The following is a 24,802-nucleotide window of genomic DNA, read 5'->3' on the forward strand; positions in this document are numbered from 1 at the left end:
AAAACAGTTAAATCTGGGGCGCCTGGGTGGCTCAGTCGTTGAGTGTCTGCCTTCGGCTCAGGGCGTGATCCCAGAGTCCTGGGATCGAACCCTGCATCAGGCTCTTCTGCTGGGAGCCTGCTTCTTCCTCTTTCACTCCCCCTGCTTATATTCCCTCTCTCGCTGGCTGTCTGTCTCTCAAATAAATAAATAAAATCTTAAAAAAACAAACAAACCAGTTAAATCTCCTTCTGCTTTTTAGCAAGATTTTGTCTGGTCATTGAAGTTCCAAGGGAGGCCTAAAGTCAGCCTGAGGAATGTAGCCGTTTACAGATTGGGGTAGATTCAGGTCGTTGCTGTACGAACACATCTAAGGATGGAGAAGAGAAACTAAAAGAGCAGGAACGGATTATGGGCAGTTCTGGGTATTTTTCCTGATGCGCTAACATGTTGTCCTGAAGCTTTCTCAACATCCGCAGTGATTTGGTTTGGTTGTCAGGGAGCTCACTGGCATCTCACATTATAATCATCCTGCTGTTTGAAATTGTATCGCTAAGAATGAAGCTTATTGTATCAGCCAGGGACAACTTACAATTGCGTTTCCTTTGAAACTCACTGCGAAATCTCACCATAAAAATTTTTAAGTTATTGATCTGGGAATCTTGGGATCTGTGGCACTGGGTAAAGCCCTCTAAAATATCCCAGTGTGGGGGGTGCCTGGGTGGCTCAGTTGAATAAGCATCTGCCTTCGGCTCAGGTCATGATCCCAGGGTGCTGGGATTGAACCTCACACTGAGCTCCCTGCCCAGCTGGGAGTCTGTTCTTCCCTCTCCCTCTGCCCCTTCCCATTCCTACTCTCTCTTTCACTTGCACTTTTTCTCTCAAATAAATCTTAAAAAAATATATCCAAATGGCGCAGATATGGTATTTCAGAAATATAAGAGGAAGGGCAAAAGGCACGAGGTTGAATCAGGTTTATCAATATTTTTACCTTTGATGCCTGGGCAGAATCTTGATATTCTTTCTTAAAAAAAAAAAAAAAGATCTTTTTTGTTTGTTTGTTTTGTTCAAGATTTATTTATTGGGGCACCTGGGTGGCTTAGTTGTTAAGTGCCTGTCTTTGGCTCAGGTCATGGTCCCAGGGTCCTGGGATCGAGCCCCATTTTGGGCTCCCTGCTCAGCAAGGAGCCTGCTTCTCCCTCTCCCTCTGCCTGCTGCTCCCCCACTTGTGGTCGCTTTCTATCTAGTAAACAAAATCTTAAAAAAAAAAAAAAAGTTTTATTTATTTCGTTTAGAGAGAGAGAGTGCGAGCACAAGCAAGGGCAGAGGGAGAAAGAGAGAGAAGCTTTAGCAGACTCCTCACTGAGCGTGGAGCCCGATGCGGGGCGTGATCTCACGACCCTGAGCCGAAACTAAGAGTTGGATGCTTAACCGACTGAGCCACCCAGATGCCCCAAAGAGATCATTTTTAATCTCATGATATACTAGCATTTTCACAAATTTGGTGTTTGTCCATCCTTGAACCCTTCTTTAAACCTGCGTTCTCCAAATACACTTGCCCAGGGTTTGGATCTATGCTCCGAGCGCTTGGTGCCCAGATTGAGAAGACAACCAACCGAGAAGCTTGCCGGGACCTCAGCGGGAGGAGGCTACGAGATGTCAACCATGAGAAAGCGTAAGCTGCCCACTGTGTTAACTTCTTTGAAGACAGCAACGCACGTTCCTGCCAGTCGTGGTTGTCCACATGCCATGCGTATCGAACGGTAGCCTTCAGGGATTAGCGTGGTCACTCGTTGTTACCGGACTTAGCTCTTTCTGTAGTTGAATAATTCCTGTGGGGTTTTAGGGGGTCCCTCACAGCGTGCTAGTGGTAAGCCCGGGGCAGGCACAGGACAGTGTGGATTCTTCCGGGGATGGGGGGCTTTTCACGTAGAAACAAGAGTGTGTGGGATCCGTCCGGTCAGCCCCGTCTCTCTCCCCTGTCCCAGGATGGCTGAGTGGGTGAAACAGCAGGCTGAGCGGGAGGCCGAGAAGGAGCAGAAGCGCCTGGAGCGGCTGCAGCGGAAACTCGCCGAGCCCAGGCACTGCTTCACCAGCCCCGCGTACCAGCAGCAGTGCCATGAGATGGCCGAGCGCCTGGAGGACTCTGTCCTCAAAGGTGAGAAGGAGGGCCCCTAGCTGAAGCCACGCCGTCCCCGCTGTGCACAGAGGGCAGTGCTGGAGTCCTTGTGGGTTACAGACTGAGAATCAGATAAAAGCCATGGAACCTCTCCCCTCGATAAGAAACAGAATGGGGGTGCCTGGGGTGGCTCAGTTGGTTAAGCATCCAACTCTTGATTTCGGCTCAGGTCATGATCTCAGCGTCGTCAGATTGGGCCCCGTGCTCAGTGGGGAGTCTGCTTGTCCCTCTCCCTGTGCTCTGCCCCCTGTGCACAGGTGCGCTCTCTAAAATAAGTAAAATCTTTCAAAGTAATAATAGGAATAAACAGTATGCCTTAAACCCTAGAAATAAAGAGTACACCCATGATATGTGATGTATTTGACTTCTGAATTCCGGGGGCCCACGGGCCCCAGGTAAGAACACTTGTGCTTGGTGGGGTATGCCAAGTCCTCAGGAAGTCTTTAGACCTCAACATCCTTGCTTCTAGTTTTAGGTCCGTTTTTTAATGGTTTTTAGTGAGAATGATTAACTTTTTTTTAGCATCCAAAGCATTATGTTAGGGCTCTCGTGGGTTCTGTTGAGTAGGAAGGAATCTTTTCAATCAGAAGGTTGTGATGTAATGCTGTACAAGCAGCAGGTACAGGGGATGGACCATCAGGTCTGGGGAGGCCGGGGACGCACCTGTCCGTCTCAGAGCTGCAGACTGGCCTTTGGGGTTTTCAGAACGCGGTTCCAGAGCCAGAATGCACGGTCCTTTAAACCTGTCTGAGCTTGAGTCGAATCTCAGTTTAGCCGTATTAAATTTTGGTATGTTAAGAAATTTAAAACTCGAGCTTTAGATTGCAACATGGCAGCTTTTGTCGTCCGTACTGTTTATAATGTCTTCAGTTATACTCACTTCTGATGGCATAACTGAGTTGGGAACATTTCCGGTTAGGTATGCAGGCTGCCTCCAGCAAGATGGTTTCCGCCGAAATCGGTGAGAGTCGGAAAAGACCCAACCAATCAGAAACAGACGGAGGAGCCCGCGCGGGGAAAAGGAAGTGCTTTTGGTAAGTTACGCTTCAGTTTCATTCCAACGAGATCTGTGCGGCCTGACAGCGTTTCCTCTTGCCTATCTGGCGTAAACGCTTTTTAAAGTTAGGTTTGATGGGAACTCGGAAATTTCCAGAGTCTTCCAGTTCTCAGGTGTCCACGGCTGTCACACCGTGCACACTCCTTGTGGTTTCTGCCTTGCGTGCTGGGAATGGAAGCTAACGGACGATTTTTCCTTAGTGAAAGATCACATGAGAATCACTTTATACTTGAATTACTGTTTGGTGTTGAAAGAGTTAACTTTCAGAAATTCTGGGTGGAAGCCATGGCTGTACTTTCCAGATTGTTCTGTTTTCTCTGTGGTTTTTCACAGTCGTTACTGAGGTCTGTGGCCACCGCCAGAGCTCGCTTTGACCACTTTTGCACGTGCAGCTGAAAAGCACAATGGCGACTTTTCTTGTCCATCCTGCTGGTGGTGCTCCTGCCCTTCCCATGGGTCTTCAGGTCACTAGCTCAGTTTCCTTGGGCCAAGTTCTAGAAAATGACATCCAGACGCATCTTGCTTCCTTGCTGGCCTCTGCTTTGGGGGTAGAAAGATAATTATTAATTAAAGATCATGGAACTACGTGAGTCCAGCATAGAATCTTCAGTGTTCTTTGTTTGTTTGTTTTTTCTTTTCTTTTTTTTTTTTTTAATTTTATTTATTTATTCGACAGAGATAGAGACAGCCAGCGAGAGAGGGAACACAAGCAGGGGGAGAGGGAGAGGAAGAAGCAGGCTCATAGCAGAAGAGCCTGATGTGGGGCTCGATCCCAGATCGCCGGGATCACGCCCTGAGCCGAAGGCAGACGCTTAACCGCTGTGCCACCCAGGTGCCCCTGTTTGTTTGTTTTTTCTTTAGGATTTTATTTATTTATTTGACAGAGAGAGAGAGAACACAAGTAGGGGTTGGGGCAGAGCAGGAAGCCTGATGTAGGGCTCGATCCCAGGACCCTGGGATCATGATGTGAGCTGAAGGCAGACGTTTGACTGAGCCACCCAGGCGCCCCAGGAATTAAGTGTTCTTGAAAGTAAAGGTAGTGGGATTGTGTGGGGTTGGGGGGGGGGTTGAATCAGGTTTGTTGAGATGGAATTTACGTGCACTAAAATTCATACTTTTTCATTGAATAGATCTATGAGTTTTGAGAAATACAGTCACATAACCAAGATATAGAATATTTCCATTTCCCTAAAAATTCCCCATGTGCCCCTTTGTGGTTAATTCCCGCTCCCCTGCCCCCACCCCCGGCAAGCGCCGATGCCTGGTGTGATGTTTGTTCTGACCGTTCTGTCTTTTCGAGGATGTTGTGCAGCCCTCTGTGTCTGGAGTCTCTCACTTAGCACAATGCTTTTGAAATCTACGGCTGGTATCATATGTATCAGTGGTACGTTCCTTTTTGTTGCCATGGATTATTGCATCTGTTTATCCGTTCCGTTGATAGTTTGGGTAGTTTCCAGTTTGGGGCAATTATGAATAAAACATAGGATTTTCTTTTAACTGTTTGATATTTTATCTACGTTTCTCACCGTTGAGTTTTGTACAAGATAGAAACAAAAGCTTTAGGCAAAATCAGTTTTGTTTTACGAGATTCACAACTATTTAGGGGCGCTGGGGTGGCTCAGTGGGTTAAGCGTTTGCCTTCGGCTCAGGTCATGGTCTCAGGGTCCTGAGATCGAGCCCTGCATTGGCTCCCTGCTCAGCGGGAAGTCTGTTTCTCCCTCTCCCTCTGCTCCTCCCTCTGCTTGTGCTCTTTCTCAAATAAATAAATAACATCTTAAAAAAAAAAGAGATTCACAACTTTAAAGAGGATTCCCTCTTGGATCTTTGGGATGGTTGATTCTAGGCTCACTGAATTTTTTCCCCTCTGTTTATACTTCTAAATATCTTTCTGTGAAACTTAGCTACTGTCCATCTCACGCAAGCACATACTTTGACCCTGACAGTCTGTTCCCCGGACAGACTGTAACTCTGTCCAGCAGAGAAGCTGTACCTTCCTGTTGCTCCTGGCAGGTTGGGCATGGAAGGGCTGGAGACAGCGGAGGAGTCCAGCTCGGAGATCTCAGACGATGACCGGGAAGAAGCTCCTAGTACTTCAGGCATGAGCTCACATGCTGTAGACAGCGGCCTTGGTGGCGCGGAGTCAGCAGCTGGGTCTCCCCGCTGCTGTCCGGGGCTGGGCGTGGCCAGCACAGCCTCTCACTCCCCTGAGCCACTGCCGGCCCCAGGGACGGCCTCTGGGTGTGCTGTCTCCGCAGACGTGTGTGCTGAATCGGGACAGATCTCTGCTGAGGGGCTTGTGAACAGGACAATGGCCACAGAACCCGAGAAGAGCCGGGAGGAGGGGCGTGGGGCAGAGGGCAAAGAGCCTGCAGGAGAGGAGACCGCAGGGGCTGGACTGACCTCGGAGACAGAGCCAGAGGCGGAGGAGGTGGCCGATGGGGACAGAGCTGCCGAGGCTGTGCCTGGAGAGGCGGGGGCAAGCGAGCCCGCTGCCAGACTGGAGCGAAGCCAGTCAGGAAATACGGTAAGTAGTTTGGGGGTCCACGTCGGGAGCCAGGGCAGCTTCATGGCCACAGTTCCTCAGTAATTCCGTAACATGAAAACATGCTTTCCCCCTCGGCTGCTAAGTGGGAAGGTTTGTTTCATAACCAGAAGTACAGATGAGGGTGAAGCTTGCCTCTGCGCCCCAAAAAGTCCTTTGGTTTTTTTCTTTTAAACTCTGGAATGTGTATCATTTTGCCACTAGGTGGCATCCCTGGTTCTCTATTTTATCCGTTCTAAGCCACACGTCGATCACATTTTAATATCTGAATTGGAGTGGATGGCCCGTATGAGCACTTAGGGGCTATGACTTACCCGCTGAGCGGGGAGCCCGACGTGGGCTCGATCCCAGGACTCTGGGATCATGACCTGAGCCAAAGGCAGCCCCAGGTGCCCCTCATGACTGGGAGGAGTCTGTTTTGAATATTTTCCCTTTTTCCCCCCTTAGGATACTGGTCAGCAAGCTCTGGATTTGCTGGCCTTCAGCTCCACGGCAGAGCTGGAGGCGCTGGGTTTGGACAAGCTCAAGTGTGAACTCATGGCCCTGGGACTGAAATGTGGGGGCACCTTGCAGGAGCGTGCGGCCAGGCTCTTCTCCATCAGGGGCCTGGCAAGGGACCAGATCGACCCGGCCCTATTCGCCAAACCTTTGAAGGGGAAGAAGAAATGAATTTCATCGGAGCTGGTTTCCTATTTCTTCATAGTCTGGCGTTTGTAACCTGAATAATGTTGACTCCTGGCCGTTATTCCTGTTGATATTAAAGCTGACTTTTTAATGACCTAATTCTGACCATCCTCTTTTTTCGTTAAACTGTATGTATAAAATTAATGTGTGAAATCATCTGGGCCTGCAGTGTTCTTCGTGGGATGATTTTTTATAACAGATTTAGTTTAATAAATACAGAGCGATTCAGATTTTGGTTTCATCTTGTGTCATTTAGTTACACAGTTGACCCTTGAACCTCACAGGTCAGAAAAGCACGGGTCCACTTACATGTGGATTTTTTTTTCAATCAATAACAGTACCATACTGTCCGTATATTTTCTCTCATGATTTTAATAACGATTTCCTTAGCTTCACTGTAAGAACACAGTATGTAATCCGTGCAGCATACAGAGCCCGTGTTACTCATCGGAGTCCCTCCTCGTTCTTTTCACATGTGTAGGAGCTGCGGTGGTTACTGCTTTCTCGTCCCGGGACTGGTGGTTTCTGTCTCCCCCTTTCCCTGATCAGTCTCGCGAGGAGTTCGTGAGTTTTGTTGATCTGATTTTCAAAGAACCAGCTTTTGGCTTTGTTAATTTTTCTCACCTTTTTCAGTTTCATTGATTTCTGCTCTTTATCGTTAACTTTCTTCTACTTAGTGCTTTGCTCTTTCTCTTTAGCTTAAGATCGGTCATGATCTTAGACTTTTTTCTAATAGAAGTATTTAAAGTCGCACGTTTTTCTTTAAGTACCACTTGAGCTGCACCTCAGAATTTTAAACATGTTGTCTTTTCATTATCGTTCAGTTGTAAATATTTTCTCATTTCCTTGTGAGTTCTTCTTTGACCCACGGGTTGATGATCTAGAAGCATATGGCCTGATGAGCAGATGTCTGTTTTGTTCCCTAAATATTGTTACTGATTTGTACTTTAATTCCATCGAGGTTAGAGAATATGTTTATGATTTTAGTCTTTTTAGTTTTACTGAGACTCCTAATATGACCTGGTATGTGTATGGTCTGTCTGGGGAACGTTCCACGTTTGCTTGAAAGGAATATGTACTCCAAAATGTTGGGTGAATTTGTTCTGTAATACCATTTAGGTTACATAATTAATACTGTTGTTCACATCTTCTGTGTCTGCCTAGATTTTTTTGTGTCTTATCAGGTGTTGTGAGGTGGTAAAGATCTTCTGTTATGATTGTGCAATTGTCTGTTTCTTTAATTGTATCAATTTTGCTTCGTATTTTGGGGGTTGTGTTACGTCGTCCTAATGAATTGACCATTTTATTATTACAAAACTCCCCTCTTTATCTCTAATAACTTTTTTTTTTTAAGATTTTATTGATTTGGCAGAGAGAGACCGCGAGAGAGGGAACACAAGCAGGGGGAGTGGGAGAGGGAGAAGTAGGCTTCCCGCTGAGCAGGGAGCCCAATGCGGGGCTTGATCCCAGGACCCTGGCATCATGACCTGAGCCGAAGGCAGACGCTTGACCACTGAGCCACCCAGGTGCTCCTCTCCTAATACCTTTTATGTCCAGTTCTGTTGTATCTGATGTGAATTAGAGCTTCTCCAGCCTTCTAATGCGTACTGTGTGCGCGAGACACCACTTTCTGCCTCTGTCTTTCTACTTACAGTGAGTGGAGTTCCTATACACAACACATACTTGGCTCTTAACACTTCTCTCTGTTCTGACAGGCGCCACCTTTCAATTCACAGCAAGCCGTGATTACTGGTAGAGTCAGATTTAGGTTTATCATTTTATTGTTTTTTTGTTTGGATTAGTTGTTTATTTAGAATTACAGTTTAACGGATTGACTTTTTAGCTGTCCTGTCTGCATAATGTTTTAGTGGATGCTCTAGGACGATATCCATTCTCAGGTTTTCAGTCTCCCTAGAGTTCATGTACCACTTCGCACAAAATGTAGAAATCTTGCAACTGTATACGTTCATTTACCAACCCTGTCATTGATGGTCTTGTTTTCATATATATAAAAACTATGTTCCTTATAAGCCCTGTGATATGTTGCAATTTCTACTTTAATCATATGTTTTATTATTTTTTTTAAAGAGTTTTTATTTATTTATTTGCCACAGAGTGAGAGAGCATAAGCAGGGGGTAGCAGCAGGCAGAGGACAGGCAGACTCCCGGCTGAGCAGGGAGCCTGACACGGGACTCAATCCCAGGACCCCAGGATCATGACCTGAGCCGAAGGCAGACGCTTAACCAACTGAGCCACCCAGGCATCCCAAACATATATATTTCAAAGAAATGAAGAGGGGTACTTGGGTGGCTCAGTTGGGCGTCTGACTCTTGATTTCGGCTCAGGTCGTGATCTCAGGGTCGTGAGACCTCGTCAGGGGCTCCGTGCTGGGCATGGAGTCTGCTTAAGATTCTCTCTCACCCTTTCCGGAAAAAAAAAAAGTCTCCAGGTTATTTCTAGATGTGGTCTCTTCTTTAATAGTTCATAGTATTGGGTGACACATTTTAGGTTAGAAGACTGGCCTTTATTTTAGACCATTATTCTCCTGTTACTTGTTGCTTCTTTCCTGTGCTCGGTTCCTATGGAACTTGAGTTTCCTGTTGTGTCCAGTGTGCCGTGTGCCACTCTTTGTGTGCTCATTAATTCAACAATTAGGTTTTTCCTGTAGAGAAATCTTCCTCAGATTGGACCTGGCCATGCTTGCTTGCTTTGGTCTTAGAAACATGCATACGCAAGCTAGGCTCAGCGTATCTTCAGTTTCTTTCATGGGAACACAGTTCCTCTGATGCCTCAACTTGTCTCTTTACAAATACTCATTTTCTTAGGATCTCTGCTCGTGCAGGAGCCAAGGTCTAGGGTGGGATAGATGTGTAGGAGATTCACTGGGGGCCGGTGCGGGAGAGGGACTCCCCTGGAAGGCCAGGGAAGAAGGAAGGATAGTGTAGGAAGAGTCCCAGCCTGCAGTGCATTTCAGGGAATGTTCGTCCAGGCCAATGAAGGGCCCTTCAGTTAAAGTCACCTGCCGGAATCCAGCACCTTGCTGGCCGGGCCAGCCTTCACACCGCCACTGCACTAACTGGCTAGAAAGCGACCGCAGAAAGCGTGGCCTGGGTGTGAGCCTGGTGCACCCGGAGGGGCACCCATCACGCTCCTGTGGGCAATCTCTGTGCTCTCTGCCTGTGACAGTGAGGTTTTCCCATTGCTTCGGGAGTGTTACTTTTCTAGTTGTTGAAAATGGGTGCATGTGCCCATCTTGGCAAGCATGCTCAAAGGGGGAAGGGGAAAGTTGAGACTTCGTGGGGGTTTCCTCTGTCAGGTCTGAGATGCTTTCACATGGGGGAGAGTCAGACAGCCAGAGCCGAAGACTTGGTTTTCTGAATGGCAGCATGAAGCTGGCTGGGCCAGCGCCCTTCCCCCAGTGGCCCCGCCGCCCCTTCGGCTTGTCTGGCGAAGGGAGAAGTCCGCAGTTCTGCAATTGCCCTTTTCTTGGAGCATGAAAGGCTGGAAGCAGGGGGTTCGCATCCTCACGGCCCTGCGTGGGGATGCCCGTGGCCTTGTGCCCTGGCTCCTCTTTGCCTGCACTTTGATAGAACCTCCTTGTCCCGTTCCTTCGGTCACTTCAAGGGGACTTGGCAAGTCCCACCTTCCGTGGGCTGAGGTTACCCGTCGCGCCGGCCTGTTAGTGGATTTTCTAGCTCAGAGGTGCCCCGTCCAGTGACTTAACACCAGCTCTGGGTTCTAGGCTGACTCTGATCAGAACCGGGGAGGTACCGAGTGTTAGGCTTGTGGCACTGCTCTTGGGTCTGAACTCAAACATGGGGACGGACATCGTGGCTTCCGGGGGGCTGAGCTCAGCCACCTGCCCATCGCCCCGTGTCTGAGGGAGAAGTCTGGTTCAGGCTGTGCATGTCTACTCTCTGCCGTGGGCAATTCAGTGTCAGAGTCAAAAAATGCTACGTGGTGTTAACCTTTTCATTCGTCTCCAGAAGTTCCCATTCGAGTATAAATTAATAAATCCGAGGGCAGCCAAAGTGCCAACAGGAATGGGAGTCCTCTAGAAAGGGTTCTGTTTTCCACCACCACCAGCCATCAGAAACACTACTGATCTCGGTGGGGAAGGCAGGCTCCCCCCGTTGCCAGTAGAGGGAGCTGGGCACTACCAAACGGGGTTCGAAGCCGGGGCAGCGGAGGGTCCTTAAGACCAGCAGCACCGCACACAGAATAAGTGGCCACGTGGATGGTTTGGTCTGGATCTGACCGGACTCTGTCCTTTCTGACTCTCAGATCCTCGTGTTTTGCTTGTGCTCTCCCTCTGCAGAGGAGAACACATCACTTACAGGCTTGCTGAGTGTCCCCTAACAGTACCACCTCTAACAAACAATTCTATCTATCTATCTATCTATCTATCTATCTATCTATGCAGTGGGTAGGATTTTTTTTTTTAATTCATTTGAGAGATAGAGAAAGAGAGGGAGGACAAACCAGAGAGAGAGGGAGAAGCAGGGGAGCCCGATGCAGGACTCGATCCCAGGAACCCCGGGATCATGACCCAAGCCGAAGGCAGATGCTTCACTGACTGAGCCTCCCAGGCGCCCCAAACAGTTCTTTCCAAATCGCTTGCTTTTGTGTTCTAAAACATATTTTTTTGGGGGGTGTAGCTGTGTTTTGTACAGTTCTGACATAGGTATTTCTGCCCGAGCCCCTCGTGTCTCTTCAGTGGGAAAGGTGTGCCCTGATGCGATGTTCCAGCTCATTACTCCTGCGCGGGTGGCCCCCAAGTCACCCTGTCCCCTTCGTGTGCTGAGTGCTTGCCATCATCCTAAGCAAATGCCAGGACCTTGATTTGGAAAACAAATGTATTTGCATAAAATATCTTTGCTATCTCTTTGTGTATCAGAGTTCCACCCAAGATGCTATTTATACAAATAGGGTTTACCGATAAAAACAATTTTGAAAGCTTCTAGGCGTAATTCTTTGTATCTTTATTTTGGAAACATGATTTTTGGGAAAATGGGTAGTCCCGAGCTGAGTAAAGATGATGCCGAGATAGAAGCCTGAAATATTGTAACTCTTGTGGAGAGAGGCCAGATGTAAAAAATCGTATGCAAAGAAGGCAACATCATTATGTGAAAACAAAGATGATGCCTGGGGAAGACCGCCCGTGAGGCCGTACAGGTTACTGTTTCCCCAGGTCGTCCGTGGGGGATCGGAAGCGGACCATTTCCCCCTCTTCCCAATCTCCTGTACTCCCTAAACAATCCATGATCAGCCTCCTCGTGTAATAAGGAGACATGTTAAGGCTCCTGTACGGGAACACGTCCCTGTGGTTTGGTTCCGTTTTATTCAACAGACGCCCGTGAGCGCCTGCCCCGCGCTCTGCTCTACTCGGCCGTGGGATGCCCCTCTCCCGGACGGGGCTCAGGGCTGCTAGCAAAAGCAGGTGTCCGCAGTGTGGCTGCAGTGGTTTCAGACACAGAAGGCCAATGATGGGCGTATTCATGGGGGGTCGTGGGATGCAGGAGGAATGACTCTGTCCCTCTGGCAGAGTGAGGCAGGGTCACTGGGGAGGTGACTTGGGCCCAGGGTCTTTTTTTTATTTTCAAGATTTTATTTATTTATTTGAGAGAGAGAGAGCATAAGCAGGGGGAGAGGCAGAGGGAGAGGGAGAGGGAGAAGCAGACTCCCCATTGAGCAGGAAGCCCGATGTGGGGCTCAATCCCGGGATCCTGGGATCATGACCTGAGCTGAAAGCAGATGCTTCACCGACGGAGCCACCCCGGCACCCCTGGGCCCCGGGTCTTTAAAGATACTCTCCTGCCCCTGGCAGAACATGGCTCTGAAATGAGGGGGTTCGTAAGAAGCAGCCCTGCATGCCACACCATGACCTCCTGTCCACTGGGAGTGCCCAGGCCTGAGGAGGGGAGCTTAGCTGCTGCCCTTGGCCCCCAGAGCCCCCAGCAGACCCTCCCAGTCCTCCCCAGATAAACAAACGCTGTGCAAACACCTTATCTAATTTGCTGCTCACAAAACCCTTCAGAGTAGACACTGTTCACCCCCCGTGTTACCGGAGCCTCAGAGCACCGAGGCTTTCAAACACTAAATACCCAGCCCGGAGAGGGCAGAGCTGGGGCTGAAGCAGAGGACCTCTGGCTCGCAGCCTGTGCTCTTCCAGCACCTTCAGCCCTCCTCGCCTGCCAGCCCTCCCCGAGCCCAGCCGGCTTCTCTCTCCGCAGAATGGCCCCCGTGCACCACTCCGGTGAGGCCAGGTCCAGCCCCGGGGCCAGAGGACGATCTGGCCTCTTAGGATCTCTGCATCGCCCTCTGCTTCTGTTGGGCCCCTCCCTGAGGATGGAGAATTCTCTCCATCGCTGTCGGACGGCTTAGTGTCTCCCTCTCAGGAGCACCCACCTGGTGTGGACAGTGGCGTTCGGCTGGCTGACCGGCTGGGCCCAGCTGTGGGGAGCAGAGACGCACGGCTCTTTCAACCTCTATGAGCCCCACATCCCTTACTTGTAAAATAGGGACCCTAGTCCCTGCCTCCTAAGGGGGTCTTAGGGTTCAACGAGGCCCTTCCCCAAAACACCCCTCCTGGGGACTAGATTTATGACCCTGTGCTGTCAGACCAAAGCCCGGGAGTGGGGAGCAGGTGGGGCTTGCTGACCAGACCCCACCGGATCAACAGCCACTGTGGACGTGGATTTGACGCCGGCTGTCCTGCGCCCCGACACATGCTCGGCTTGCAGACGTGCGGTGGCCTTACATGTGGGCTTTTAAATCTTCTTGTTGAAAAAAATGATATATCGTTTTGAAGACAACAGTGTGAAAGACAGTTCTGAAAATTCAAACATCAAAGGGCGCGCTCACACCATCTGTCTTGGAATGCTTTCTGGTTCCTCTCGTATTCCGTCATTGTCATTGGTCAGTGGGTCAGAAACATATTGACCTTCCCCTCTGCGTCCCCCTAAAGCATCCATGGCTGAGCTCTGAGTGACCTGGTGGGCTAATCTGCCCACCGCCCATCCCACTGAAGCTGCCCAGTCAGGCCTCTGCCCCGCCGACGGGCCGCCCCGTACCGTGGGCGCGGAAGGTCCCTCTGCCTCCTCTCTTGGACCTAGTTACTGCCGTCCATCCTCCACTCAGCAGGTGGAATTATCTCTTAAAATGAGTTTTCTTGGGGTGCCTGGATGGCTCAATCGGTTAAGCGTCCCACCTGTGATCTCAGCTCAGGTCTCGATCTCAGGATCGTGAGTTCGAGACCTGCGTTGGGCTCCATGCTGGGCGTGAGCCTACTTAAAATTCTCTCCCTCTTTCTCCCCTTGTCTCTAAAAAAACAAATAAATTAGTTTTCTTTTATTGTGGTAAAATATGCATAACATACCATTGACTATTTTGACCATTTTCAAGTGCACGGTTCTTGGGCACCAAGCCCATTCAGGCTGGGGTAGAACCATCACCCCGTCCACCTCCAGAACTCTTTCACCGTCCCAGACTGAAACTGTCCCCATGCAACAAGGAGCGCCTCTGTGCCGGCCTCTGGCACCCACCACTATGCTTCCTGCCTCTTTGAATCTCCTGACCGGGAGGACCTCCTAACAGTGGAGTCACCTGGTGTTTGCCCGTCTGAGACTGGCGCATTTCTCAGAGTGTGAAGGCCTCAGGGTTCATCCACGTGGTCGCAGGGGTCCGGCTTGCTTTTTTAAGGCTGAAGAATATTCCATTGTATGAGTATGGGACATTTTGTTAATACATTAGAATTATCTTTTAAAATGCGAATAAGATCGTGTCTCTTTTTTTGCTTAGCCCTCCTACTGGCTTCCCACGGCTCTGAGTTAGAGCCTTCCCATGGCCTGGGACCCCCTCCGCTGGCCCCTTCCCCTCACCCCTGTCTGCAGCCCCGAGGGCCGCTTCCTGACTTCAAACCCCCCACACTACTGGCTGCCAGCAGCCCTGGGCCTCCCACACGGGCAGCTGCCTGGCCTGACCAGCCCTCCCCACCCCCGTGCTGGCCCTTCTCACCCCAGACATGGCCCCTTGGGGAGGCCTTGCCAGTCACTCTCTCTTTCATGACCCTGTTTACTTCCTTCCCGTTATCTGGTTTCTCTGCTGTCTTGTTTATCGTCTGTCTCCTCCCCTGGAATGACCCAGGCCCAGGCCCCAGACTGTGTCTGGGTCATGGCTGCAGGGCTCGCGGGGGATGTGCTGATGGGCGCCTGGGTGAAGGGGTGCCGGCAGGTGGTCTGGGGGGCGTGACCTGTTGTGACTTGTCACCTGCCCTACAAGCTCATTTATAGCAGTGCCAGTATCGGCAGGCGGTCGCCTGGGGAGGGGCTGCCCTAGCTGGTTAGAGTCCCGGCTTTCCCCATCTCTGATCACGGGGGGGGGGGGGACAGGGCCAGCCCCCCTTCGCCTCAACCCTAAGGAGGTGACCCTGCAGTGGCCTCATCTTCCCACTTTGTTGCGATTTTGTGCAGCTGTAGGAGACAGAGAAGCTAAAAACATTGGGTAAAGATAAAGAGCTTTAGAAAGAAACATATAGAATCTTTTCGCCACAGGAGACCAGAAACCAAGGGCAACATCATAACATTATTTGAAGACTCTTCCCCAGAGAAAGGGCCGAAGTTCCATCCACCTGCGTTCAGAAGTTTGTGCTGGGGGAAAATCGATCCAATAAACACAAAAAGGAATTTATTTTCAAAGTACATGTATCTGTAGAAACATGTAAAAATATGTCTTTAGGGAAAGAGGAAGGGACCCTAAAAGGGGGGCCCCTGGTTTACAGAGCAGGCCAGGCCTCAGCCATGTTCTACTCTCCACCTGTCTTTTCATTAACGGTGACTTACAATAAACGTGTTACTGAACATAACATACACACAGAAGAGTGAGTAAGTCGTAATGTACGAGGTGAAGTTCCTACAAGTAAACTGTGTGACCAGCGCCCAGATCGAGGCTCAGAACATTGCTGGCATCTCCAAAGCCCCTTTCTGCCGGCCTCTGGGCTACACGTCCCGAGGGGAAGCGGGATCCCGGCTTCCGTAAGCGGAACGCGGAGTCCGTTCTCTTTTGCGCGTGGAGGGATGTGGAGTCGGCGTATGGTTTTGGGTAGGTGTCATTCGCTCACGTTTGTCACCGTGCAGCCTTCTGTTCATCGCGTAACAGAGGACGGATGGGCGTTTGGATGGTTCCCAGGTCGGTGGCCTTACCAGAAGCGCCGCTATGAACATTCTAGCACATGGTTTTGGCGAACACACAACGCTTTCTATTGGCCACACAGCTATGCTGGTCATGGGACGTGTGTACCGTCAGCTTTAGGCAATAGTGGCAGAAATGCCAACACTGGGTACTTTCTGTCCTTCTTAACAGTGGGATCGTGGTGGGACCGCACTGTGCGTTGACTTGCATTCCCTGATCCCTAGTGAGGGTGGGCATCGTTTCCCGTTTGTTGGCCGTTTGGACGTCCTCTCTGTGACTGTCTGTGCTGGTCTGTTGCCCATTCCGCAGTTGGATTTCCGTTCCGAGCGACTCTTACTGAGTCTTTATATATTCTGAATACGAGTTCTTTGTCAAATACATGAATTGTATCTTCTCCCGCTGTCTGGCTAGAATTTTTACTCTTAATGGAGGCTTTTGAGCAGAAGTCTCACATTTAATATAGGCTAGTTTATCAAATTTCTTCCTTTATGGTTAACTCTTTTAGTTTTCTGTTTAATTAAAATATCTTTGATAGGTAAACATCCCTGATTTTCATATGGTTTAATTGAACAATCTGTTTTTTTACGATAGTTCTCATCCCCCTACTTCATTATGATTTTGTGCAGATGTAGGAGACAGAGAAGCTAAAAATATTGGGTAAAAAGAAAGAGCTAGTTTTATGATAGTGTCTTATGTGTCTAAGAAATCTTGCCCTATCCTGTGTTCATTGAGACATGAACCCTTGTTGTCTCCTGAAAACTTGATAGGTTTGCCTTACACATTTAGGTCCATACTCCACCAGAAATCGATTTGTATGTATGATGTGAGGTAGGGGTCCAATTTCATTTTTTTTGTATATGGATCCTTAATAGATTCAGCACTATTTGTTGAAAAGGCTGTTCTTTTTCTACTACGATGCTGCCCTACCTTTGTCATAAACCAAGTGTTCGCATATCCACGGGTCCTGTTTCTAACTCTCTTATTCTATTGGTGTATTTATTCCTAACCAATATCACACTGTCTTGCTTACACTAAAGACTTTGAAGACAAGTTGCCACTGTCGCTAAAAGTGGGGATATGACCTCTTGATATTTTCTGCAATAGGATGTCTACAATTATCCTTTTCCAACACGACAGTCTGGAGGAAATGAAACAATAAATACGGAAAATAATTAAATCCTAAGGAAGGGCAGCTTCAGACAACACTGAGTAGTCATTTTATAGCTTTCGTCTGAGTAGCTACACAAGAAAGCTAGCTTTGAAGATTCCCTGTTGAGGATTCTGGGAAACCCGTACCCTCATGTCATTGCAGGAGACTTAGAAAATGTGAACATCCTTTTGGAGTGGAACTAGGCAGAGTAACGAAAATGCTAGTACCATCTGCAAATTCACCCCCCACCCCAAGGAAGTAGGTCGAAAGAGAAAAGAATCGTATGCACAGAGATGTTTATAATAGCAGTGTTTCCAATAGTAAAAACTGGAAATGCCTTTGCTGTGGCTGCAAAATTAAATCAAATCCCTATGAAAATGGTAAGTATAGTAAATGTGTACAACAGGGACGAGTATGAAATTCCACTACATTAAAAGCACAATCTGCCAAACTTGGAGGTAGATTATCTTTTAAGATTTGCTGTTTACACGGATACAAGTTGTAAGGGCATGAAAAGAGGAAGGAATAAATACCTCATAGTGCAATTGCTGGGGGTGCCTGGGTGGCTCAGTTGGTTAAGCATCTGCCTTTGGCTCAGGTCATGATCTCAGGGTCCTGGGATCGAGCCCCACATCGGGCTCCCTACTCAGCGGGGAGTCTGCTTCTCCCTCTCCCTCTGCTCCTTCATCCCTGCACAGCGCACGCTCTCTCTTGCAAATAAATGAGTAAAATCTTTAAAAAAAATAGTGCGATTACTGGATTGGCAGCAAAGCCAATGCACCCTGCTTCTGAGGAGCCCCCGGATGCTGGTGCTTTATTTCGTTTTCTTATCCCCAAACTCCGTGAAGTAGGTATCCTTTCTCCCCTTGTTGTGGGTCATCAGACTGAGTGTCTGTGGTTAAATAACTCACCCCAGGTTCTAAGCAGGCAGGTTATTGGCAGAAAGTTATCTGTTGTGGGGCGCCTGGGGGGCGCAGCGGTTAAGCGTCTGCCTTCGGCTCAGGGCGTGATCCCGGAGTCCTGGGATCGAACCCCACATCAGGCTCTTCTGCTATGAGCCTGCTTCTTCCTCTCCCGCTCCCCCTGCTTGTGTTCCCTCTCTCGCTGGCTGTCTCTATCTCTGTCGAATAAATAAATAAAATCTTTAAAAAAAAAAAAAAGAAAAAAAAAAAAGAAAGTTATCTGTTGTGACACCTGAGCTGTGCAAAGAAAAACAAAGCAAAACAAAAATCTCATTTTTCTGATGATTAAAAATAAATAAATAAATAAAGCAAGCTCTCAGGAATTCTGGGAACTACAGGAAGAGTATAAAGATGACATTAAAAATCACCCAGATTTCTTCAACTCAGGAGTAATCACCGTGAACACATTGGTAAATTTCCTTTTTTCTTCTGTGTATGTTGACTGGAATCCTACATTAGAAACAATTCGATGCATTCCTTTTTAAATTGACATGGTGTGAGCTCTCCTCATGCCATTTAAAATTCTTTTTTTTAAAAAAGATTTTTATTTTAAAGTAATCTCTGCACCCACTGTGGGGCTTGAACTCATCACCCTGAGATCAAGAGTCACGTGGTCCACCGACTGAGCCTGCCAGGCGCCCCTTTTAAAATTTTTTTAAACATGAGTTTTCATGACTAATAATTCATTTTGTGTATATACCATCCTTTGGTCTTTCTTTTGTTGGGCATTTATACTTTTCTTAATTTTTTTGTAGTTCTAGAAATGCTGTGTAGAATCTTTGTAGACAACTTTTACCTGAGTCTCACAGTATCTGCCTGGGACAGATCCTCAAAAGGGGACTTGCCTGGAGCAAGGCTCGGAATATTTTTTACGTCTTTAGTTCTTTTTCTTTTATTTGTATTGACGTCTAGTTGACACACGATGTCGCATGCACTCCAGGAGACAGCACGGCAATCGGGCGGCTCTCCCTTACCCCCTGCTCACCACTGGTGCAGCTACTGGCTGTCAAGGCCACAGATATTTTTAAGGTCCTTTTTTTTTTTTTTTAAAGATTTTATTTATTTATTTGACAGAGAGAGACAGCCAGCGAGAGAGGGAACACAAGCAGGGGGAGTGGGAGAGGAAGAAGCAGGCTCACAGCGGAGGAGCCTGATGTGGGGCTAGAACCCAGAATGCTGGGATCATGCCCTGAGCCGAAGGCAGATGTTTAACCACTGCGCTACCCAGGCGCCCCTTAAGGTCCTTGATACATATTACCGACTTTTCACAGGGGGTCTTCACTAAGCAGGTGCCTGTGGGATGCTATCTTCCCGTTGACCAGGGCTGTGCTGCACGGATGGGCCCTGGCTGAGGGCCCTGGGGTCAGTGAAGCAGCTTCTGGGATCCTTTTTTTTTTTAAAAAGATTTTATTTATTTATCTGACAGAGAGAGAGACAGCCAGCAAGAGAGGGAACACAAGCAGGGGGAGTGGGAGAGGAAGAAGCAGGCTCCCAGCGGAGCAGGGAGTCCGACATGGGGCTTGATCCCAGGACCCTGGGATCAGGCCCTGAGCTGAAGGCAGACGCTTAACGGCTGAGCCACCCAGGCGCCCCTCTGGGATCCTTTCTTTTCCTTTTTTTTTTAAAGCACTCACGTAGGGTTTTCCTGTTCTTTCTAAGTGCTTTATTTTTTTTTAAAGATTTAATTAATTTATTTGAGAGAGAGAGAGAGCGAGCACAAGTGAGGGGAAGAGCAGAGAGAGAAGCAGACTCCCCACTGAGCAGGGAGCCTGATGTGGGACTCGATCCCAGGACCTCGGCATCATGATCTTGAGCAGAAGGCAGACCCTTAACCGACTGAGCCACTAGGAGCCCCTTCTAAGTGCTTTATAAGTACTAACTGATTTAACAGCCCTACAAAGAAGGCTCGGTCCTTCTCCTTGCTCTGTAGATGTGGAAGATGGCCCAGGGACAGGCCCAAAGCCACGTGATGTGTGGCCATGACCAGCATGTGACATCACCTGGAGGCAGGCGCTGGGGCCCCTCAGAAGCAGGGAGGGGTCGTTGCTGTGGGAAGAAGCCGGCATCTCTGGCCTGGGTCTCATGCACACATTTCCCGACTCATCGCTTTAGTTCTTTAGGCCCTGTCTTATTTGTTCAGGTGCCCCGAGCTTTGACGCTGTTGCCAAGCCTGGTCTCGTGACCTGGGGCCCACAGGCAGTCTGGCCAGTGTCCTTTGGGGTGGCGAGGAGGCCACTGGCTGTGCAGTCAAGGATGTGGCACGGCCGGCCGGGCCTTGAGGAGCTTAGAGCCGTGAGTCAGCTTGGGGGGCCTTTGCCCAGCCCAGAGGCTCGGGGGATGGCAGTCAGCATGCAAGGGCCCCCCACCCCAAGGGGAGGAAAATCTGAAACAGGCTGCTTCACACATCACCTGAGTACTGGGGGTGAGCTCCCCCAGCGCGGGACCTGTCTCTGGGTCCCCAGCCCCGAGGTCTTCTGATGGACGGATGCTCAGGGACTGCAGACGGGATTCGCTGGCCTCCCAGGAGGACCCTGCTGCTGGGATTAGGAGCTTGTTTACCCACAAGATGAAGGTGCAGCCTGGCTGGTCAGGGGCCCTGGGTTTGAATCCCAGTGGGGGTTCGAATCCCTCAAAGTCAGGCTGCATGACCTCAAAACGGAATTAGTTTGTGCACTTTGGCCTCAGTTTCCCTTCTGAAAGCCTCCACTGTTTTGAGGGTAGAAAGAGAGATGTGTCAGCAAGGAGGCCTGGATAGACAGACACCATGGGCGATGAGCCTTGGGGTGGGGGCAGGGAGCCACAGGGCCCCCGTCTGCTCCCTGTCTTGCTCCTTCTGAGGACAGGGGACACCCTTTGGGGTTCCTAGGTCAACTGACCTCCCTTCCTCATGAAGGGGCTCTGCCCTTTGACAAGGCTTCGGCCGCCTGAGGCAAGGAGCTGGCGTGCAAAGGCCGCTGGGGGTCTGCCTGGAGAAGTCTCACAGCCATCCCCGTCTCTGGAGAGATTCTGGCAGACACCCCCCCCCCCCGCACCGTGCTATCTCCCCTGGGGTGGCTGGGCTCCCCCAGCGCAGACATCTCCAGTGTCCCCACCCCCTGGTCGTGCCTCGTGACATAGCGAGACACTGTGGGCAGCTCCAGGGCAAGAGCCGGAGGTTTGAGTGTTCTGTGTGCGTTTGCACAAGTGGCAGAACCAAATTACGCCGTGTGTATTAAACATTGGCGAGGAGGGGGGAATGCAGAGTGAGGGAGAGGAGCCAAGGCCTTGCTCGTCGTGGCAGGGCGGCAATGTCTAAGTTAGCAAATTGAAGGAAGGAGACCCCCCCACCCCCACCCTGTGCAGGATGTGTGTCCCAAGTGGGGTTTGTCGCTGGGAAGGACCAAGCGGGGAGACTGGTGCTTGTGGCTGCAGATCCTTCTTCCCTGTGGGGTTCTGTACCCCAGACACGTCCTTGAAAACACACCGTGCAGATGTCACGCACGTGCACACACGCATACACACACACACACACACACACACACACACACACACACACACACACACATCTCTTTAGGGAACTCATCAGCTCTCACCAGGAACCTCTCAGAGCCCCCGGACTAAGCAGCGGCCAAATGCTCCCGGGACGGCTGAGCGCGGCATTGCATAGGAAGCAAGAAGTGTTTGCAGGAGGTGTCGGGGCTGCGTGGTGGCCCGAGTGTCACACCCTCTAATGAACGTGCAGGAAGTGGGCCCGAGCAGGCCAGGGGCTTCGCACGGCAAAAGCTCGTTTCCTTTCCCAGACAGCCGCTGCGCTGAGCTCTTGATAAAACGCTGGGGAAAGGGTCGGCCCCAGCGGGACAGGGCTAATCCTCGGATTCCCAGATGATGCCTGCTCGTTATTATGTATTTTGTTTACTCAGCCCAGCTTTCTAGTCGCCCTTCAGAGGTGCAAATCCTTCCTCCCACTTTATCAGCCCCGCTCTGGAGATTAGAGCAGCACCACCACCGCCTCCCTCCCCAGGGCTCGAGGGCTCTTCCCTGGACTGGGGGGGCGGGGGGGCTGGGTCCATTCTGATGGGCTCAGTACTTGCACCCTGGAAACTGTGATCCGGTCTGCGCCGTGAAGACTTCCCATCTAGAACAGGGTGACCCCAAAGAAAGATGAGGCGATGATCCAAGGGCAGAACTGGGGGGCCTCCCTTCGGCCCTGAAAACTCCCGAGGGCAGAGAGAGAGCTTAGACGTGGGCAGGTGAGAACAGGAGAACGTGCCCCCATCCTGGTGTGATCGCACACCTGGGCTTGTGCAGGTTGATGGCTCTGGAAGGGCACCCACAAGACAGCCGGGGGTGGGGGGCGGGCAGCGTAGGAGACACCTGTCACTGTCCGTCCATCCGCCAATGGTATGTTTTTCAGCCTCGAAGTTGTATGTGTTACTAGCTACGAGTAACCTAATCTGGACTAAGAACTCAAGTCTCTAATTTCCCCCTTCAGGCTTTTTTTTTTTTTTTTTTACTAAAAAGGAACTCACCCATCCATGCATTCTCGCTTCCCTTCCTCCCGTCCCCCGCACCCAGCATACACTGTTTGAGCACCAGTTGTTTGCACATCCCAACAAGAGAGTGTCCATCCCTTGCTGAGCTAGTCTGCTGGGTATCTGTGTCCACAGTGCCACCAGGGTGGGCCATCCCGCTGTTCCCACGAGGGGTCAGAGACATCCAGAGAACAGAGGGATGCCCTGGACAGGGAGAGACGGGGGTGAGCAGAGCAGCAGGGGAGGATTTTCATGGAGGAAGTGAAGTTTATGCCAGACTTGCCAGACGAGACTCTCTCGAAGGTAAAGAAGCGTGAAGAACGAGCCCATAGCTGGCCGTCCGGGGCTGTTCCATGAGAGGCCAGCGTGCGGCGGGCAGGTGGCTGCTGGCTGGGCGGGGTGTGGGCTTGGGAAGCCAGGCTGGGCCTCAGGAGAGCCTCTGGGGGTCAGGTTAGGGGTCACCCCGGAAGAGGGGCACGGCTCAGAACGAACGCCGGCCTCCCGCTCCTCTGTCAGGGCTCCCGAGAGTGAAAATATTCAGAACGACGCAGAATGAGTTTTTTGCAGGAAAGCCTGGTGGTGGAGAAGTAAAAGAAGTTTATTTTATTTTTTAGATTTACTTATTTATTTGGGGGTAGGGGCAGACAGAGAAAGAGAGAGAATCTCCAGCAGGCCTCGTGCTGAGCGTGGAGCCCCATGCAGGGCTTGATCCCAGGACCCTGAGACCATGACTTGAGCCGAAATCAAGAGTCGGACGCTCAGCCAGCCGCGCCACCCGGGCGCCCTGAAGTAGCAGAAGTTTCGAGGGAAGTATTGACCTACGTGATGTTAACTTTAGATGTTAAATATGAAACTTCGTTTGCATATCATGATTATGTTTGGAGCATTTAGAGAGAGAAAAAAACCTTTCCATTCATCTGTTCTTACTCTCAAATGCTCAGGGAGAGCCCAAAAAACCTCAGGAAAAAATTCTTTTACTTTTTTTTTTTTTCCCTGGGCCCTTTCTTTCTTCTCTGAGGCAATCAGGAAGCTGAGGAACCATCTGGAACAGGCCAGATCACCATCACCTTCGTGGCAGGACCGCTGTTTTACCCTCTTGGGCCTGCTTCTGCAGCTGCAGCCGGCCTCCCCCTGCTCCGGTCAGGTTCTCGACTGTGTGCCCAGTGGGGTCCAGGCAGGAGGCCCGGGGTCCGGACGTCTGTGGATAGACAGGTTGCTGGGTGGTTCTGGGCAGAAGTCACCACACCGGGGACTGTGCCACAGAACAAGCCGGGCTAGGGAGAAGGTGGGATGCTGGAACAGGGATCGTGGGAGAGCTGTGTGGGGCTCCGTGCCAGTGTGGGGTGGGAGCCCACCGTCAAAGCTCAGGCTGGCTGACACCGTGTCCAACACAGCCGCTCTGTGCAGCGCGAGGGGACCGGGCCACTGCAGAATCCGAGGAATTCTGAACCAACAGGATGGAGTGAGCTGGAAGGCTGGGCTCTCTAAGGGCCACCTAGGTTGGGGGAGACTTTGGTTCAAGTGTCCCGGGTCCTAAAGCATACGCGTGCAACAGACCCAGTGTGAGCGCAGGGTACAGCTGACCCTTGAACAACATGGGGGTTGGGGCGCCAACCCCCGTGCAGTCGAAAATCTGCGTAGGATTTTCAACTCCCCCAAAACTTCACTACTTGACCAGAAGCCTTACCGATAACCTGACCAGTTGATTACCACGTCGTTTGTATGGTCTGTGTATTATATGCTGTATTCCTACAGTAAGGTAAGCTAGAGAAAGAAAATATCATTAAGAACATCATAAGGAAGGGGCACCTGGGTGGCTCAGTCGGTTGAGCACCTGACTCGTGATTTCGGCTCAGGTCATGGTCTCTGGTTGGTGGGATCGAGCCCTGAGTGGGGCTCTGCGCTCAGCGGGGAGTCCGCTTCCCCTCTCTGTCTGCCCCCTCCCTGCCTGTGCTCTCTCTCTCTCTCTCTAAATAAATCTTAAAAAAAAAATCGTAAGGAAGAGAAAATACACTTACAGTCCTAGACTGTATCAATTGAAAAAAAAAATCTGTGTATAATTGGACCCATGGTGTTCAAAGGTATTTGCATTCAGACAGATAACACTCCCAGCATCCCAACGTATCTCTGAAAGATAAAAGTCTTTACATACACCTGAAGCTAATAGAACCCTGTATGTTAACTACACTGGAATTAAAAAAACAAAAACAAAAACTCATTTTACCTTTCCCTGGTTAAAAAAAAAGTCTTTGCAAAACTTTACAATTCCTAGCAGTACAGGTTGCTGAATGGTATGGGTTTCTTCTGTCTCACAAAGCCTGGGGGAGAAGGGGCGGATTTAGACAGCTTTAGAAGTAGTCTTCCCTCCCACAGGTCAGAAGAGGCAACTTCGTTGTTTTCCCTGCTCTTGGAGCCCACCCCGAGCCCACAGACCGCCAGACCAGACCGTCCACCCAGATCCGCAGTGTCGGCCAGCAGGCAGGCCTGCGTCCCAGCTCTGCACGACAAAGGCCGCTGCTCTCCCTCCTGCTGGGTAATGAGCCCCTGG

The 24,802-nt window shown here is 50.1% G+C and overlaps 1 protein-coding gene across 1 annotated transcript in view; it reads left to right on the forward strand.

Annotated features, from left to right (window-relative positions):
* SDE2 (SDE2 telomere maintenance homolog) overlaps positions 1 to 6,540 on the forward strand; it is a 12,471-nt gene extending 5,931 nt beyond the window's left edge. The window contains exons 3-7 of the mRNA XM_008695284.2: positions 1,543 to 1,654; positions 1,968 to 2,137; positions 3,078 to 3,192; positions 5,226 to 5,739; positions 6,205 to 6,540. Coding sequence (XP_008693506.1) covers positions 1,543 to 1,654; positions 1,968 to 2,137; positions 3,078 to 3,192; positions 5,226 to 5,739; positions 6,205 to 6,426 — 1,133 coding nt within the window. The 3' untranslated portion in view covers positions 6,427 to 6,540. The remainder of the gene's footprint in view (positions 1 to 1,542; positions 1,655 to 1,967; positions 2,138 to 3,077; positions 3,193 to 5,225; positions 5,740 to 6,204) is intronic.
* Positions 6,541 to 24,802: the final 18,262 nt, after the last annotated feature.

Source organism: Ursus maritimus, unplaced genomic scaffold (genome assembly GCF_017311325.1).
Source record: "Ursus maritimus isolate PB19 unplaced genomic scaffold, ASM1731132v1 scaffold_2, whole genome shotgun sequence".
Classification (NCBI taxonomy): domain Eukaryota; kingdom Metazoa; phylum Chordata; class Mammalia; order Carnivora; family Ursidae; genus Ursus; species Ursus maritimus.